We start from the raw sequence: 20,033 nt of genomic DNA on the forward strand, positions 1-20,033 counted from the left end.
GTGTTTAATTCATGTTCTTTAATTATTTTTATTATATTTCATTTTATTTCATTTTTAATTGTTTTGTCATTTTATTTTATTACTCCTGTTTTTGCTCTAGCCCTCCAACACAGATGAAGCCCAAAAAAATGAAACTGAGAGAGAGAGAGAGAGAGAGAGAGAGAGAAATATGTTGAGAAAGACAAAGAGAAAGAGGCACACAAAAAAGAGAGACAGTCAGTGCAGGGGTGAGAAAGACAAAGAAAGAGAGAGTGAGAGACAGAAAGACAGGCAGAGAGAGAGAGAGAGAGAGAGAGAGAGAGAGAGAGAGAGAGAGAGAGAGAGAGAGAGAGAAACAGAACGAGAGACAGACAGAAAGACAGTTGTGTATTTTTCCAGCTGTCTGTAGAGAGGAAGTAAAAGATCGAAACACACACACACACACACACATACACATGCACACACTCACACACACACACACACTCTCACACATACACACACACACAGAAGCAGGAAAGCCAGCCGTAAGTTTCCATTCCACATTCCTGGAGATTCCGAGGCAGTAGGATTGCGGACGTTTCCTCTGACGTTGTGATGATGTAGTGACTCACTGTCTAGAACCAGGTGATGAAGGTCATGATGGTCTTCTGGTTCTTTCCTGCTTCAGGTCTCCTCTGACCAAGCGGTCGGTCAGCACCAGTTTGTCGTCTCAGGTGTCCATCGCCTCCGGAGACTGTCTAAGCTCGGACGAGGTGGACGCTCCGGCTCCCAGACGCTCGGGAAAAATCGCAGAGAGGCGCTCGCACAGCAGCACTGACATCCAGGGTGAGACTCGTCACCACTAACACACCTCACACTTAACACACACCTCACATACACACACATACCTCACACACCTCACACACACACACCTAACACACACCTCACACACACCTTACACACACCTCACAGATACCTTACACACACCTCACACACACTTTACACACCTCACACACACTTTACACACCTCACACACACCTTACACACACCTCACACACACCTTACACACACCTCACACACACTTTACACACCTCACACTTAATTTAATTTCACTCTACATTACAATAATATAATCTAAAATATTACAGTTCATTCCAGAATTATGACATCAGATAATAAATAAAAATGAACTTATTCAAATTAAAGCTATGAAAATAAATGATCAGGATTTGTTTTGGTTCAACATGGAGGATTTTTTCTAAAGGTTTTAAAACTTTTTCTTTTTAAATAAAACATTAATAATTATTAGATTTACTAATTTATGTTTGCTTTTAATGCGTGTTTTTCATACAGAAGTAAAACAATTTTAGATTTGCATTTCCTTAAAATATCAATAAAAATATAATATATACATATAGAGAGAGGGAGAGAGAAAGAGAGAGGGAGAGAGAAAGAGAGGGAGAGAGAAAGAGTGAGAGAGAGAGCGCGAAAGAGTGAGAGAGAGTGAGAGAGAAAGAGTGAGAGAGAGAGAGAAAGAGTGAGAGAGAGAGAGAGAAAGAGTGAGAGAGAGAGAGCGAAAGAGAGAGAGAGAGAGAAAGAGTGAGAGAAAGAAAGAGAGAGAGTGAAAGAAAGAGAGAGAGAGAGAGAGAGAGAGAGAGAGAAAGAGAGCGAGAGAGAATGAAAGAGAGAGAGTGAGAGAGAGAGAGAGAGTGAAAGAGAGAGAGAGCGAAAGAGAGCGAGAGAGAGTGAAAGAGAGAGAGTGAAAGAAAGAGAGAGAGAGCGAAAGAGAGCGAGAGAGAGAAAGAGAGGCAGTGAAAGAGAGAGTGAACGAGAGAGAGAAAGAGAGAGAGCGAAAGAGAGCGAGAGAGAGTGAAAGAGAGAGAGAGTGAAAGAGGGAGAGAAAGAGAGAGAGAGAGAGAGAGAGAGAGAAAGAGAGCGAGAGAGAGAAAGAGAGGCAGTGAAAGAGAGAGTGAACGAGAGAGAGAAAGAGAGAGAGCGAAAGAGAGCGAGAGAGAGTGAAAGAGAGAGAGAGTGAAAGAGGGAGAGAAAGAGAGAGAGAGAGAGAGAGAGAGAGAGAGAGAGAGAGAGAAATATGTTGAGAAAGACAAAGAGAAACAGGCACACAAAAACATTCAGCAGTATGAACACAATAAAAATAGTTTTAATGTATATATTTATTTTATAATAATATTTATGTTTTTTTATTTTTTTATTTTTAATCGATGGTGCCAATAATTTTGGAAACACTATATATGTCAAAGTAAATACAATGTAAAGTTATTGTGAAGCTCCATATGAGGACAGTGGGAGGTCTTCTGTGTGTAGCTTCATTTCTCCGTAAGAAGAGCGAGTGAAAGAAGGAAGTCTGCAGCCTGTCGGTCGACACGCGAGTTCACATCGCTGCATTCGGCTTCTTTTGTCTCTTAATACCTACAGAATCTGACTGAGGTCAGAGTTACACACGTGTGTGTAATGTTGTTGTTACTCCTCTGATCACCTGACAGAAAGTGTGTGATGTTCTGAAGTACACTGTGACCTCTGACCCCTGGCTCCTGGCGTACATGCTCTCCGTCACACGCTCACTCTCTCGCTCTCTCTTCCGCTAATCAGCCCAGATACTGATAAAGGTGTCTATAGGGGTGGGGAGGGGGGAGGGTTTCTATGGTGGGGAAGCTTGAGAAAGGGGGCGGGGCAGGTGATAAACGGGTACAGAAGCTGGAGGGGAAGAACGAGTGAACATTTTCACTATATAATAATGTTTTTGTTTTTTTTTAAAGAAGATGACATTAAGTGTAATAAAGGGTGTTATAATGCACCATAAATAATAACTAGAATGTTATAGATAGTATAGTCTGTGTTATAATGCATTATAACTATCAGGATAGATGCTATGGTACAGCATGTGTTATAATGCATTATAACTATCAGGATAGATGCTATGGTACAGCATGTGTTATAATGCATTATAACTAGCAGGATAGATGCTATGGTATAGTACAGCATGTGTTATAATGCATTATAACTAGCAGGATAGATGCTATGGTACAGCATGTGTTATAATGCATTATAACTAGCAGGATGGATGCTATGGTACAGCATGTGTTATAATGCATTATAAATAGTAGTACAGCATGTGTTATAATACTTTATATCTAGCAGAACAGATGCTATAGCGGAGCATGCGTTGTAATACATTATAACTAGCAGGGTAGATGATATAGCAGAGCATGTGTTATGAGGCATTATAACAAGTGTTTACAGTGTTACTCTGAAAAGATGCCTTTAAGTAACATTTTTGCTTTTAGAAGGTAGTCTGTGCTACATAACATGTTATAATGCGTCATAAAGAATAATAAAAAGGATTTAGAATGTTACAGTTATAAAAATTTTGTAATTGTGCAGAAAAATGCACATAAGCATCTAAACTGAAATAGTGATATTAAAAAGTAATTTTTTTTTTTTTTCATTTAGTGCACATTTAAACTGCCCCAGCTCGACATGCTCCGCCCCTCCGGCAGGGTCACTGCATGATGTAGTAACTTGTAGTTTTAATTATATTAATCTGTTTCTTCAGAAATACGAGATAAAATCCTGCAGTCACCAAAGTTTCCCAACCGAAATGAATTCCAACGAAGAAAAAAATCCTCCTAAAAACATATTTATAAAGTGTTAAGTGATTTAGTTTTTAGAGTTCAGACATTTCCTGAGAAAGAGGAAGTTCTGCCTCAGAGCTCCCGCTTACACAATCACCCACTTCAACAGACGTCTTTATTTTTACTCCTGTCTCTAAGCTAAATTCTTCTGTCTCTTTGTCTGAGACGCTTGTTTCACGTCACTCCGACCTGCTTCTCCTCCTCTCGTGTCTGTCGAAGTTCTGTTCATCTTCCTGAGCTGCGGTTCAGTTGATGAGGTTAATCCCGGCTGAATCAGTCGCTCGTTAACGACGGTGGAAGATTAATACAGTGTGAGGATGTGTAGCGTCACTCCACAGTGATTAACTGCTAATTAGCATCTGTTTGAAGTGTGTATTCAACATGTTAATGTGGGAAATAAACAATGTGGGGTAAATGTCAGGCTCATAAACAAGTGTGTGTGTGTGTGTGTGTGTGTGTGTGTGTGTCTCAGCTCTCCGGATTCAGGTTCCGTTTAAACCCTGGACTACGTCGGGTCAGGGAGGGGGCATGTGCAGCGACTCAGAAAGTGCGGGGGGCAGCAGCGAATCTCGCTCCATGGACTCACCTACTGCTAGTCCAGGTAACACAAACATGCACACACACACACACACACACACACACACACACTAAACAAAAAATATAAGCTACAGGGGTTTATAATTTGGCCAGTTAAGAGTTAAAATCTTCCAAACACATTGATTTCTCTTTGACACACACACACACACACACACACGCACACATGCACATACACACTTTTAAAGCTTGACTTTAATCTTTTAGCTGACAATGCCCCCCTCAATCACCTCGGGAAACCTTCACTCAGAGTGCTGACACTTCCATCACAGCCTGCTGATGAGCAGCAGATAAGTGACGGCCTTTTCCGCATTCCTTTCCCACAATGCCTGAGGAATTTACGCCCTCGCCCTGAGCCGTGTCACACTGAAATAATCACGTTGACGTGACCCAGTGTTGATTCTGGTCATTCTGTGTTAATAAATCCTTGGATTTGATGGATGACAGGAAAACAATAGAGCACAAAAACATGTCTGTAATTTCACCTGCATTAATAACCCAGCTGTTCTTAAATACACTTAATCGGTCTTACCTTGATTTGTTTAAAAAATACAACACAAGAGAATAAGCTCTTATTTAAAAATGTTTTAGTGACACTTTTAAACAGTTACAATTATTATTACATTATAACTGCAGTACAGATCATATAACAGAGCCTGTGTTATAATGCATTATAACAAGCTCTCCTGATACTAATCCTGGCTTAGAATACATTATATCTAGCCTCTTAGTTACTGATATACTGCCTGTGTTTATAATGCATTATAACTAGCAGTGCAAATGCCATATCAGAGTTATAATGCATTATAATCAGTAATACAGATGCTACAGGAGGAATTGTATTCTAATGCTTTATAACTAGCAGTACAGATACTATAGCTGTTTTATAATGCATTGTAGTGCAGTATTAGTGTTTCAAGTGTTTCTCTGAACAGATATTATTATGAACTAAAATAAACATTATTATATATTATTATCTAAATCGACATTATGAAGTTATATACAGTACATACCCTAGTAATAGTTGCTTATGAACATTCATACAGATTCCTGCTGAGGATTATAAGGCATTGTGTACTAATATATAACGTTACACGTTACATTCTTTCAGAAACTTGAGACTTGAGTAGAATTAGAGAAAACACAGGTGCATGTTATAAAGTATAATAACCAGTAGAGGCGTGAAAGCAACTCTGTGTTATAATGCATTATAATTTTGGGGTCTACAGTTTTGTTGTTTTGCACAGACATTATAATGAGTTATATGTAATTACGATACTGTTATAAAAGTCAGCCTTTTTTTAAATGTGTAATAAATTCCACTATATAATGTTAGAACATAATGAAACAAGAAAGGATATGAAAGTTTCCCTCCAATATCCAGGTTTGATGAATATGCTAATTTACAATCTCCACATGCCCCGCCCCCTTTCCCGGGTCCACTGGTGCTGAATGAATGGCCTGCATTTTCACTATTTCTTTAGAAAATCTACATGTCATTGTATAATAGGTGTTAAATATTGAGCAGTTCAGATATCTTAATCGCTCACATAAAATCAGTGATGAGCAGTGTGTGTGTGTGTGTGTGTGTATGTGTGTGTGTGTGGTCGCTCATTAACATTGTTGGAGAGGAGCCTTGGCTGAGGCTGATTAGTGACCAGAGGCGAGAACGAGTTTCGGGCGGGACTCGGCTCTGGTCGCGTGTCATGACTTCTCACATGTACACACTTCTCTAGAAGGTCTTAAAGGCCCAGGTTGGACTTTACACTTCAGATCAGATCAGATCAGATGTTTGGAGAACCAGGAGAGCTGAAAGTGAAAGCAGGACGGCTCTCAGAGCAGGAACCGTGCATGGACAGTGTGGCAGTCATGAAGCTCATAGCTGTACTTTTCTGTCCCGCTGTAGGAGATTTTAAAAGGAGACTTCCTAGGACACCTTCTACTGGGACGATGTCTTCAGCAGACGACCTGGACGAGAGAGAGCCGCCTTCACCTTCTGATACCGGTAACCTTAAGACTTTAACACAATAAATATTATTTACACACACAATAGATGTAATTATTAAACTTTAAGTTTAATTAAGCTTTTATTCCAATTATTTAAAATTATTTGATTTTAATATTTTCATTAATTTTGTATTTAATATTGAAGACGCTCAGAAGAGATTAAAAATAATGTCTTTATTATTTAATCAAGAAAACAACATGCAATATTATAAAAACATTTTATTATAATATCAATTTTAAGTCTAAAAATGATTAAGGTTTCATATTTTTGTTCTAAAGTATATAAGGAAATAAAAAATACAACATTTGATGAATGCAGAAGGTAAAGTTTTAGAATTAAGAATTTAATAATATCAATATAAGATATCACCAAAAGCTCCCTTGGTGCTGGCAGTGCATTATGGGTAATACGCACAGACTTTTTGTAGTTATAGCACAGCCTGGATATAATGCATTATAACTAACAGATACTATAGCAGAAACTGTATTACAATTAATTATTACCAGTGATGCAATAGCAGAGCCTGTCTTATAATGTATTATAACTAGCAGTAGCCTGGATTATAACGCTTTTTACTATAGCGGAAACTGTGTTATAGTGCATTATAGCCATTACAGTATTGTACATGCAATAGCAGAGCCTGGATTATAATGCATTATAACTAGCACTACAGGTGCTACAGCAGAGACAGTGTTATAAAGCATTATAGTGCAGTGTCACTGCAGTGTTTCACAGTGTTTCTTTATAACAGATATTATAACCCTTTCTGTAAAGTGACATTATGAAGGTATTTGAACACACACTTAATAAGTGCTTATGAGCATTTATACAGGTTCTTACTGGGAATTATAAAAACTCTTTTAAAGCTGTATTATTGGTTTTATTCCATGCTTGCGGTGCATTATGTGTAAATCAGAGTGTTTATTAAAGGCAGAGATGCTCACTTTGTGTAGCAGTATTACATTTAAGATGTTTTTAAAAGTGCATTCTATTGTATTGACCTTTTCTATTGATCAGTTTGAGTCCTGCTGTGCAGTGAGAATACTCTCGCATGGAGCCGTGTCTCTGATTACTGCCCAGTGTTGTGAAGTGACACAATGTGCGGAATGTTAATACAATGTTAAGAATGTGGACGGGCCACTGCACTTTAGCCATCAGCATGCTTGAATCTCCTGTGCCGAGCACTTTGGGCTAAATTGTGTGTGTGTGTGTATGTGTGTGTGTGTGTGGTGTAGGTTTGAGCGAGATGGTGACGGAAACGGCGAGTTCTCCTGGACCTTTCCGGAACACACAGATGTCCAAGGCGGCACAGACCCACAAGCTGAGGAAACTGCGCGCTCCATCCAAGTGCAGGGAATGTGACAGTCTGGTGGTGTTTCACGGTGCAGAGTGTGAAGAGGTGAGCGCTTCTGTCTACCACAGAGCTTCTGCCAGGTTAGTTTACACTGAAAATAGGTATTTAATATGAAACGCTTTCTGTCTCTTGCTCAGTGCTCGCTGGCTTGCCATAAGAAGTGTTTAGAGACATTGGCCATCCAGTGTGGTCATAAGAAGCTGCAGGGAAAACTGCATCTGTTTGCAGTGGACTTCGCCCAGGCAGCGAGGAACAGCCCTGACGGAATCCCGTTCATCATCAAGAAGTGCACTTCAGAGATCGAGAACAGGGCCCTGGGCATTAAGGTACACTCATCTGTACTCTTTAGCTCTAAGTTTTTACCTGAAGGTTATATACATGACAAATGTTTACGTTCTGCATCTATTTTGTAGGGAATCTACAGGGTGAATGGAGCCAAGTCACGTGTGGAGAAACTGTGCCAAGCTTTTGAGAACGGGAAAGATTTGGTAGAGCTCTCTGATCTGTACCCTCATGACATCAGCAACGTGCTCAAACTCTACCTGCGACAGGTAAACCTCCATACCTCAAGACAAGGGAGTGCAAATTTTTGCTCTTAACTATGTAACACTGTGCACTAACAAATCTTTCAATGTCCTGTTTGTTTCAGCTTCCTGAGCCTCTCATCCTTTTCCGTTACTATAATGACTTCATCGGCCTGGCGAAGGAGAGTCAGAGCATCATCATGGAGGAGGTGGAGGCGTCTCGAGGCGGTTCATCCGCCGATCCGGCGCAGATCAGCGTCGAGCTCAAACGTGTCCTCTTCAAAATGAAAGACCTTCTGAGGCAGCTGCCTTCTGCACATCACAAAACCCTGCAGTTCCTCATGCAGCACCTGCACAGGTAAGATACTGAGACACACACACACACACACACACAGCTTTCCAGGATTTTACACAGATTTTGTTTATTTATTTATTGCTCAGCTTTAACTCATCTGCTCACCTTGTGTTGTTCAGAGTAACTGAGAAAGCAGATGAGAACAAAATGACCGCCAGTAACCTGGGCATCATCTTCGGCCCAACGCTGATCAAGCCCCGACAGACAGATGCTGAGGTGTCGCTCTCTTCACTGGTCGATTATCCGTACCAGGCGCTGATCGTCGAGCTGCTCATCAGGCATTATGAGCTGATCTTCGACACTCCCATCAGCCCAATGGAAGAGAGCTCGCCTCTGCCTATCAAATCCCGCCTCACCTCTCAGGAGAAGGAACAGCGTCTGAACCGCCACTCCAGGTCCTTAATGGACATTAAAGAGGTGTGTGGAGTTTAATTAGAGCAGCAAATACTATAGAATGAGTCAGTAGTGCACATAAAGCTTAATGACTGTCTCAGAAACCACACCTCCTTCATTGAGACTGACCAGCTGGATTGTGTGTTTTCTGTGTGTTTCAGCAGCACCACAGTACTAAGGCCTATAAAAGGCACTCATCTGTTATTCCCTCTACACACCTACTGGAGGAGGTGAAAGAGGTGAAAGCAATGCCTGATGGGACAGATTTTGCTCCGGGTCAGTATTATTAACATCAAGTATTATTAATAATCAGAAGAAAAATAATAGTAAATAAGTGAAGTTGGTCCCTGTGTAGTGCACTAATACCCCTTTTCCACCAAAAAGACCCGGGTGCTGGTTCAGAGCTAGCGCTGGTGCTGGTTCAAAGTTGGTTCCACTGGTGAACCTTCTAAGAACCGGTTTGCCTTTCCATCAGTTAGAGAGCATCACAGAGCCGAGTCTGACGTCACTGTATACGTGTCACGTTACACAGCAACGTTAGCGCAGCAGCGGCAAACACAAACACATCAACAATGGCGGATGTTGCTTTACTGTTAATGCTCATGGCTTTGTGAACCTACATTAACACCCAAACGTGACGAATCCAACGTGTACGTGCAGCTCCATGTAATCTGTATAAACGGAGGTTGTAATGGAGAAAGTACATAACGTTATTTTATCATTAACACAGAAAAAAGTTAGCCTTAGCATGTAGCTACTTACTATCATGTGTGCTGATAATGTATCATATCGCGGTAAAGTAAAAGTGTATTAAACATTAGTATACTTAAGGTACATTATCAAATGCGCTAACAGTAGCCCCGCCCCCAGCCCCGCCCACAGCCCCTGACACAAGCGGTTCTTAAGTATAGACCAGCAATGTTTTGGTGCTACTTAAGAACCACTTTTCCTGGTTCAGAGCCGGTGCTTTGGCTGTCGAAAAAGAAAGAACTGGTTCTAAATTAGGCTCCGAACCAGCACTCAAACTGCCCCGGTGGAAAAGGGGCATAAATATCTGGCAGCCATTTTTTGTTAGCACAGTGCATTTAATTTGAGTTGGTATGGTGCACTATAACAATAAGAATAAATATTTTGAAAATGACAATCTTATGTTCCTTTTCTTGTAGTTGAACCTGAGAGCATGAACGGTGTGCTCTCCTCGAGGGTACCCGAAGTGCGGAACTCACCCCGACTGGTCAGACAGGGCCACGTCAGCAGAGTGCAGCTTCGGCCACGTCCCAAACCAGGCGCGCGCCCCATGAGCATGCCTCCTGAGCGGTTTCTGAACGCCCGCAACTCCGCTGCCGACCCCTCGGTCGTGAAAAGTGACGACCCTGCCATCAAAGAGGCTTCAGAAGAGGAGAAACCCAAAGGCAGAGCTGCTAATCATTACAGGAACATGTATATAGACACTCACACGCTGCGCAGGACTTGGGATAAACAGTATAAAACCTACGGCATCACTCCTCGCACGGCCATGATCGTGGCCAAACTCCCCGGAGAGACGGAAATAAGTCACGTCACACTTTCTTCCACCTCCACGCCATCGTGTAACAACACTAACAGCAGCACTTGCATTAGCAAGACAGATGTAGTCGACTACAGTCGTGTCCAGAACGCCTTTAGACCCCCTCGCACCCTCCAGCCTCCGCCGGGGACTTTCTACAAACCGCCAGGGAACCGGGACAAAGTTTTAGCTCTAGATCAAATGTTAGCGCAAGATCAGACTTTAACAAAAAAAGCATCAGAGGACAAAAGCCCTACCATGAAAGAAGACGTGACGAACGCTAACAACATGGAGGATGAGGAAGACGACGAGGACGACGAGGTGGAGGAAGGAGTAGATGAGGATGAGTTTGGCCTGGAGGTCTCTGTGGACGAAGATCCTTCTCAAGACCCCGAGCTCAGTCCAATCCAGACCAAACCGGTTTACCCCAGACTGCGAGCCAAACACATGCAGGACTTTGAGAACCGAGAAGCCCACTTTGTATGAGAACTCTATACATACATACTGTATAAAGATGATTTTATGAACACATTTTGAGGACACATTTTTATACACACACACACACACACACACACACACACACATATATATATATATATATATATGTATTATAAGCTTTATATATATTAATATATTACTCCTTGTGTTTGGAGACGGCAGCTTGTGATGATGGAACAAGCTCAAAAGCCAGTATTAATACAGGATGCACTTAGTTTTTATACGCCACGTCAATTTAGCTTTTTTTTTTAATACGAACAACAAAGAAATGGACCTGAACTTAAGGAGATTTGCAGTCATCAGAAACAGAAACATATCCTGCATCCGATATAAACTGTGTTAAAGACACCAATAGAGGGACTCCAGCGTCATTGTGCAATTTCACTTTTTTATCATTGTCGTTGTACTGAACCTTTAATATATGCATGTTACAGTGTATTATGTACCTTTTTACACCAAAAACAAGTTCATCAAAACTTTTTTGCAGGTGTTCGGTGTCATCAATTTGCCTGAATGAATCATATAAGGACGTGTAGAAGTACCGTGGTTATGGTTAAGGGCTTGAGCTCACAATACCTTTTATTCATTAAATAGATAGTGTAGAATTTTATGATTGCAATGTTATGTGTTATTTGCCTTTATAAGCACACTCTACATATCGTCACTGTCAGACGGAATCCTCGTATCTCCAAAACCGTTATTTTTCAGGAAATTAAAAAAACGCCGTACCTTATCTGCAGTGCACAGGGTTTAGTCCGCGTTACAGTGGATTGTCTTGCGCTAAATTCCTGTCCTCAGACGAGCACCAGAACTAGCGGGGGTCAAGATTTTTTTTTCTTTGAGCCCAGTGTTTTGAAGACATTTACCTCAGAAGACGTGTTGATTCGTTGCGACTCTTCTTGAGGAGAAATATGCTGTGAAGCTCTCCCGCGGAGTGAGGAAGAGGTGGACAGTTGAAGTGTCCAATGGAGTTATGAGATTTGCGCTCAAGCTATTTTCAAGACTTTAGATTGGTTAATAACTTGTAAAAATAACAGACCCACGTGGGGACTGACCAATAGCATCGATATGTGAAAAAATATGAAATTGACCAAATTTGGACATACAAGGTTTCTGCCCGACAGCGACGATATGTAACAGGTCTTAACCGTAACATTAATAGTGAGTTATTTGTAATTAAGCCTCGTAGTCATCTCAGTGTGATACGTGTAGCGCACCGCATATCCTATTGGAAGAACTTTAATTCTATTCAATTCAGTTCAAGTTTATTTGTATGGCGCTTTTTACAGTTTACGTCGTCTCAAAGCAGCTTTACAGAACATAAACATAGAACAAAAAGTTATTATAAAGAATAATACGAAGATTAATATAATATAAAAGTCAAGATTAATATTAGATATATTTAAATGTGTATGTATTTATCCCCAATGAGCAAGTCTGAGGTGACTCAGGTGACTGTGGGGAGGAAAAACTCCCTTAGATGGTAAAGGAAGAAACCTTGAGAGGAACCAGACTCAAAGGGGAACCTCATCCTCATATGGGTGACACTGGGGGTGTGATTATAAATATACAGTCTGATAAATGTTGTAATTCTCAGCGCTTATATAATGAACTGTGTAGTTTATTAAATTAGAGTCTATTGTGTATATTACATGAGTTATATAGAACTCAGCTCCAATCGAACTGCACAGGAAATATATCCACTAGTGAGCTTCCTAGAGGAGACTGTCCACCGTCAGTGAGTGGGTAGAAATGGGATTAGTCATCGAAGCAACCTGGAGTGAGTAAGCACATAAAATCTTGTCTGGAGCCGGACAACATGTGGGTCAGAGACTATGATTCATGTGGAGAAACGTTCTCTAAACTTTTCAGAGCTGGCATAAAGATTTACATCTAGAAGAAACCCAACACGGATGAACAGCCTAAGAACACCATGTGCACTGTGAAGCACGGTGGTGTTAGCATCATGTTAGCTTTGTGTCGACTTCATGGACAACTTCGTGCAGGATGGATCCTTCTGCAGCCGCTGAATACAACGAGATATCAGAGTGCATGATGGACCTCGATATAGTGTTTATTTTTAATATTGGTTTGTCCACTTTTGATCCTGAGGGCTGTGTGTAGCACGCTCCAGCGGATGACGACCCCCTGCTTAGAGAAAAGGGAAAGCGTAAGGCACGAGAGAAAGGCATCAGTGTTAGAAAAGCTGTTTATTGGCTTTCATATGGAAATGTTGGGTGAAGGAACGAAAGCTTTCTCGCTCCTCCGACGCCTTTCTCATTCAGATCGGCGGGAAATCGCTGGCTGGATAAAGCCTTAGCAACTAATCAGATGGGCTGAGATAAGAGTGTGTGTGTGTGTGTGTGTGTGAGAGAAAGACAAAGCTTAGTGACAGGTTCACATACATATCACTCACATGTCTTGTGTTTGGAAACATGCATGTGACCTACATATGTGTCTCTGTGGAGACTAAGTGTCAGTGTCTATAATATTGGCATTATAATGTATAATGAGATAAAGTGACATACACACTGCAACACACACACACACACAGACACACACTGGATGGTATGGAAAGGGGCTTCTGAATGTTGACAGTCAGCTGCTGGTTGGCTGTGTGTGTGTGTGTGTGTGTGTGTGTGTGTGTGTTTGTGTGTGTGTGTTTGTGTGTGTCACAGTATAAAAAGCAGCACTGCTGTAATTGTCTCGGTCAGGAGGAGACTGTATTCGTCTGTATTTCCGTCTGTCTGTGTGTCTTTCCCATGTGTCCTTTCCGTGACCTGCTCCATAATCACCACGTTGTGCTGCTGATTTTAATTACGGCACCATTTTGGGAATTTAAATTGCCCTGTTGTTTCTTACTAAGAGTTTATTATAATGATTAACATCCCAAAGAAATGCAAGGAAATGTGAAAGAGAGAGACAGAAAGTTTTATTTTCCCTTTTGTACTTTTTTCCATTCTGAGTCCTGAGTCCTTTTCTATCACAGCAGCTCTGACAGTAGTTTCTACAGTAAATAGCATATTGCTGCTAAGCTGCTGTTGTATAAGAGGAATAAAAAGATAATAACTAAGTTCAGGGTGATGAGCTTTATTCTTGCTCAGTCCACATTTTCTAGCCCTGTTGTGTCAGGTTCAAAAGTTCGTCTCAGAGAATTCTATGTGAGAAAACTCTGGCTGTCTCAGAGGCGTAAATTAAACACTTCATAATGTGGATGTGGAGCTGGAGGAGTTCTGAATCTCTCTGTCTCGCTCCTACACACTGTGTCTCTCAGTGGTGAAAAACCCCTCAGAGATCCGACAGGGAGGAAATCTGTTTCCGGAGCTTGTTTTATTAAACTCAGCTCCATTGTATTTTAAGGGAACTGAACATCTTCCAGCCATGCTGAGGAGTGCAGAGTGAAGTACGCAGGATGTGTGTGTGGGAGTGTGTGTGTGAGGGTGCGAGTGTGTGTGTGTATTTGTGTGTGAGTGTATGTGTGTGTGAGAGAGTGTACGTGTGAGTGTGTGTGTGTGTGTGTGTGTGTGTGTGTGTGAGAGAGTGTACGTGTGAGTGTGTGTGTGTGTGTGCGAGTGTTTATGTGTGTGTGAGAGTGCGAGAGTGTGAGTGTGTGTGTGTGTGTGTGTGTGTGTGTGTGAGAGAGAGTGTACGTGTGAGTGTGTGTGTGTGTGCGAGTGTTTATGTGTGTGTGAGAGTGCGAGAGTGTGTGTGCATTTATGTGTGTGCGAGTGTTTGTGTGTGTGACAGAGTGTACCTGTGAGTGTGTGTGAGACTGCGAGAGTGTGTGGGTTTGTATTTGTGTGTGTGTGTGAGTGTTTGTGTGAGTGTTTGTGTGTGTCTGTGTGAGTGTGTTTGTGTGTGTGAGTGTGTGCGCGAGTGTTTGTGCGTGTGTGTATTTGTGTGTGTGTGAGTGTGTGAGAGTGTGTGTGTGAGAGAGTGTATGTGTGAGTGTGTGTGTGCGAGTGTTTGTGTGTGTGAGAGAGTGTGAGAGTGTGTGTGCAAGTGTTTGTGTGTGTGTGAGAGTGCGAGAGTGTGTGTGTCTGTGTGTGTGTGAGTGTGTGTGAGTGTGTGTGCAAGTGTTTGTGTGTGTGTCTGTGTGAGTGTGTTTGTGTGTGAGTGTGTGTGTTTGTGCGTGTGTGAGTGTGAGTGTGTGTGTGTGACTGTGTGACTGTGTGTGTATTTGTGTGAGTGTGTGTGTGTGTGTGACTATGTGTGTGAGTGTGTGTGTGTGTGAGTGTGAGTGTGTGTGTGTGTGTGTGTGTGAGTGTGTGTGTGTGAGTGTGTGTGTGAGTGTGTGTGTGAGTGTGTGTGTGTGTTATACATCGGTGCTACCTGCTGCATCTCAGACTCTCTCTCTCATGACTCACTCTCGCTCCAGGGTTTAGCTTCATTAGGTATTTTTAGTAGCAGGAAATCTGCGTTTCCTTTGTCCATCCTGTTTTCTACGCAAACGCTCAGCGAGTTGGACATCACTTGTGCGTCTGCGGAAGCCTAATTCCATCCGATGGTGTTTAGAGGCTCCGTGCGGTTTCTCTGTTTATAAATCAGCGTGTCAGACGAGGCTGAAACAGAGGCTGGAAGCATAGTGGTGTGTTTGCTGGATGCAGATCTGATTACACGGAAGCCAAACTGTGTGGAACGTAGCATCCTGTTGGCTCGACTCGAGGCAGGAGCCTCAGACGCCACGGCCTCGCAGCACTTACTCATCTCTACCACTTCCATTTCTGTCACATCCCAAACTGCTACACGAGTGTAAAAAGGAACCTGGTGAGAAGGAAAATATAACAGTGGAAAAATCTTCAAAAATATATCCATTGTTTCTTTTATATCGTTCCCATGAACAAGTGGAACAGGAAACACACTCGTAGATCTGTTTATTATGGCTGAAGAAAGTTCACCAGGAATAAAAACACTGTTATAGGAAAATAATCACGATGAAGGTTCTCATTTGCCTGTAATCTCATTATACAGTATTCATTTGTTAAGCATTAAAGGTGGGGTCTCTGATTTTTGAAAGCCGATGTCGACATGTGAAATCACCAAAACAAACACGCCCCTAACCCAAATGGGTCCCACCCCTGTATTGATAGCTCCGCCCACACGTACATACGTAACCCAGGCAACTAACGGAAAGAAATGTGTCTTTATCATAGCTGAAGTGAAGAACAATACGATTGTAGATAAACAAACAAGCAAAAATGACACACAAACATAATCATGTAAAGGACAAAGACATATATTAGTTCTGTGTAACAAAGCAAAACCAACGTTACTCACCTATCGAGAAGGAAAAAAGCGCCTCGGCGTCTTAAGTAAAGTTGGTCACATATTCACAGATTGGAGTTTCCCGAGTCAATAACTCCTGAGCTAAACACTGTTACTACACAAAACACGGTTGTAGCTGCGTCTCTACATTACTACGATAGAAAAGAGGTGTTATTTGTGTAGTAACAGTGTTTAGCTCAGGAGTTATTGACTCAGGAAACTCCAATCTGTGAATATGTGACCAACTTCCTGCTCCTTCAGTTCTCTCCAGCGCTGGAAAGCTGATCCTATATTAACACGTCCTACTTCTTACCTTATCGTAAGTCTTTCTTCGCTTTCTTTCTTTGTTTTTATCCTCCATGTCAATGTTAAAACCGCTTTCTGCTAATGTCACACATGCGCACTGAACACTCTCTCCGCCCATATTGACAAGACACGCCCCTTTCTGCTCATTGGCTACACGTTTGTTTTGTTTTTTCTTTATTATTCGACTCAGTTTTCTGAAGCGTTTCTCAAAAATTCGGAGACCCCCCCTTTAACTGTTTTTATTTGGTAAATATTGACACTAATTATTTATTTATTTATTTATTTATAATGACATGAAATGTCAGGAATCACCATGAAACAAGTTCCTACTCTTACTTACACTACAGAAGCTAGAACCATTCCGTCCTCTCTTTATTCCCTCTTTCGAAGTTAAATAAAAAATAAAACATCTTACATCTTTGACTGTTCCAAAGTTCTCAAGACCCCAACAACAGATGATAAAATCCTCAGTATTTTTTAAATGTTATTATGAGTGTTAATAACGCTAATATAATAAATGTTAATATTATATTTATTATTAAGTTTGGATCATAATAAAATCGATTGGTAACTCTGAGTCTTAAACATGCAGGATGTTAAAATCTTGAACAGTGCCACCTGCTGGTTCCACAGCATCACCTTCCTCTCAGTACTTGTGTGTTGGTGGTGAAGGTGTATCTGTGATCTCTTCCCTGAGGGGAACTTGTCTCTCTCTCCTGCTGGAGTGGAGAAGTGTGTAGCTCTGGGCAGAAGGCCACATCAGCGTTCCCTGCAGACCTCAGAGAGCTCCGGTGTTACGGTTCTCCACTCTCATCTTTCACTCACACACTACAAGCATTTCTCAGGGGACATCAGCTGAGCTGAGAAAATACACACATACTCACACCTCAGAGCTTTTGCTGCCGTGTGTACTGTGTGCTCCATCAGGTGTCTTGTGAATGTGTGATGTGGTTCTGAGATAAACTCCACCCAAAGTGGTCACATATTCAGATTTAACCTGAGTGTAAAGCAACCTGAAGAAGATGTTAACATGAGTAATGGTGTGTGTGTGTGTGTGTGTGTGTGTGTGTGTGTTTGTGTGTGTGTGTGTGTGTGTGTGTGTGTGTAGTAAAGTAAGTAAGTAAGTAAGTAAGTGAAGCCAACAAAACATTTGAGAATCCAGAGGGCTTGAGGAACGTGGTGAGGTCCAAGAAGGACGTGAGAAACACAGACAGAGTGAGAGACCATAATCTCAGGTCCCCCTCTGACCCACTGCTCACTCTGTCCTCTGTCTCAGTTCTTCATGTTCTTCATGTTCTTCATGTTCTTCATGTTCTTCACTCCACACTTCACTGCTCCTGAAGATCATACAGAGGCTCGGACTCTTTGCTTTACTCACATTTAGAGTTTATTCAGAAAGACGCTCAGAAAAACCTTTAGCTACACCACACACAGCACAGCACCCCCCAATCACACACCCTCCACCCTAATCACACACCCTCCACCCTAATCACACACCCTCCACCCCAGTCACACACCCTCCACCCTAATCACACACCCTCCACCCCAGTCACACACCCTCCACCCTAATCACACACCCTATACCCCAGTCACACACCCTCCACCCTAATCACAGCACTCTCTACCCCAATCACACACCCTCCACTAAATCACACACCCTCCACCCTAATCACAGCACTCTCTACCCCAATCAAACACCCTCCACCCAATCACACACTCTCCACCCTAATAACACACCCTCCACCCCAATCACATCTTTCACCCTAATCACACACTCTCCACCCTAATCACACACTTTCCACCTTAATCGACACCCGCCACACTAATCACACACTCTCCACCCTAATCACACACTCTCCACCCTAATAACACACCCTCCACCATCACATCTTTCACCCTAATCACACATTCTCCAGCCTAATCACACACCCTTCACCCTAATCACACATTCTCCAGCCTAATCACACACCCTTCACCCTAATCACACACTCTCCACCCTAATAACACACCCTCCACCCATCACATCTTTCACCCTAATCACACACCCTTCACCCTAATCACACATTCTCCAGCCTAATCACACACCCTTCACCCTAATCACACACTCTCCTCCCTAATAACACACCCTCCACCCATCACATCTTTCACCCTAATCACACGTTCTCCACCCTAATCACACACCCTTCACCCTAATCACACATTCTCCCCCCTAATCACACACCCTTCACCCTAGTCACACACTCTCCACCCTAGTCACACACTTTCCACTCTAGTCACACATCACTAGTCATTGATGAATTACTACAACTGTACACTGTTTTATTTTTCAGAACATCCGTGTGTTTAATGTTGTGATAAATAAATCAGCTTATTTATCCTGCAGAATACGTTTCTGACGTCTTATTATTGTGTTCCTTTAGGAATTTTATGAATATGATTGTGTTCTTTGTGCAGGTCAGCATGAGCAGGCGGGAACGTGTTGTGGATATCATTAGCATGACGTTCTCCTCACGGGTGGTGCGACTCAATCTGACACGGTTCGGCTGTAATTAGAGCGCAGCATTGAGCTGTCAGATGGAGGAGGACGGAATGTGAACTTTGGCACCGGCTTTGTGAGGAACTTCAGCAGAATGCTGAGACGCTGAAACAAACAAAGCAGATTTCAGAAACTCTGTGAAGAATCAGTCGTCTATCAGGACGGTTCCCAGTGTCTGGTGTAAAGTGACGCTCGTTCCTCTGTGCAAACATAACTGTTTATTTTAATATAAATAAGTCTCAGGAAACTCTTACAAAGCAAAATCTCATGTTGTAGTGATAAGAAGAAAGAGTAAATAATGAACTAAGCTCATATTTAAGAAGAGCGTTGTAGTTGTAGTACCATGGTGTAGTTATAGGAGCTAAAAGGGGGAGCAAACGTTTGTGCCCCTTTCTGTTTTCTTTAAAGAAATAGTTTGGAATAGGACCATATCGTTGCTGTCGGGCGGAAACCTCGTATGTCCAAATTTGGTCAATTTCATATTTTTTCACATATCGATGCTATTGGTCAGTCCCCACGTGGGTCTGTTATTTTTACAAGTTATTAACCAATCTAAAGTCTTGAAAATAGCTTGAGCGCAAATCTCATAACTCCATTGGACACTTCAACTGTCCACCTCTTCCTCACTCCGCGGGAGAGCTTCACGTTTTTTTAATTTCCTGAAAGATAACGGTTTTGGAGATACGAGGTTTCCGTCTGACAGCGACGATATACAATATATAACTCATTCGTCTTCCATAAGCGTTCATCCCCTTAAACAAATGTCCACATGTTGTGAATATTCAGAAAAATGTACCATGATATTTTGACTTCAGTTATTTGATTTAATATTACTTTAGGGTTTACAGGCTGGTCTTAAACTTGAACTTCCTGTTCAAATGAACAGGATTTTTTATTCTAAATGCGTTTGTGTTTGTAGTAAACTTCAGTATAATTCAGTATAAATAGTGTAAGTTATAGTATGACTCAGTTCTAGTATCTCACCTGTGTACTTTAGTCATACAGTGTAATATAATATCAGCTCAGATCAGTTTTCATTCATG

General features: G+C 41.8%; 1 protein-coding gene across 5 annotated transcripts in view; it reads left to right on the top strand.

Annotated features, from left to right (window-relative positions):
• arhgap29a (Rho GTPase activating protein 29a) overlaps positions 1-11,365 on the top strand; it is a 52,364-nt gene extending 40,999 nt beyond the window's left edge. For 4 of the 5 annotated variants that reach the window (XM_060869499.1, XM_060869498.1, XM_060869502.1 and 1 more), the window contains 10 exons: positions 647-804; positions 4,084-4,212; positions 6,112-6,210; positions 7,449-7,612; positions 7,705-7,893; positions 7,981-8,118; positions 8,217-8,449; positions 8,566-8,863; positions 9,001-9,115; positions 10,006-11,365. In XM_060869499.1, the coding sequence (XP_060725482.1) occupies positions 647-804; positions 4,084-4,212; positions 6,112-6,210; positions 7,449-7,612; positions 7,705-7,893; positions 7,981-8,118; positions 8,217-8,449; positions 8,566-8,863; positions 9,001-9,115; positions 10,006-10,871 (2,389 nt within the window). In that variant the 3' untranslated portion in view covers positions 10,872-11,365. The remainder of the gene's footprint in view (positions 1-646; positions 805-4,083; positions 4,213-6,111; positions 6,211-7,448; positions 7,613-7,704; positions 7,894-7,980; positions 8,119-8,216; positions 8,450-8,565; positions 8,864-9,000; positions 9,116-10,005) is intronic. The other variant, XM_060869500.1, reaches the window with a different exon arrangement.
• The last annotated feature ends 8,668 nt before the right edge of the window (positions 11,366-20,033 follow it).

The sequence above is a fragment of the Tachysurus vachellii genome, chromosome 5 (assembly GCF_030014155.1).
Source record: "Tachysurus vachellii isolate PV-2020 chromosome 5, HZAU_Pvac_v1, whole genome shotgun sequence".
Lineage (NCBI taxonomy): Eukaryota > Metazoa > Chordata > Actinopteri > Siluriformes > Bagridae > Tachysurus > Tachysurus vachellii.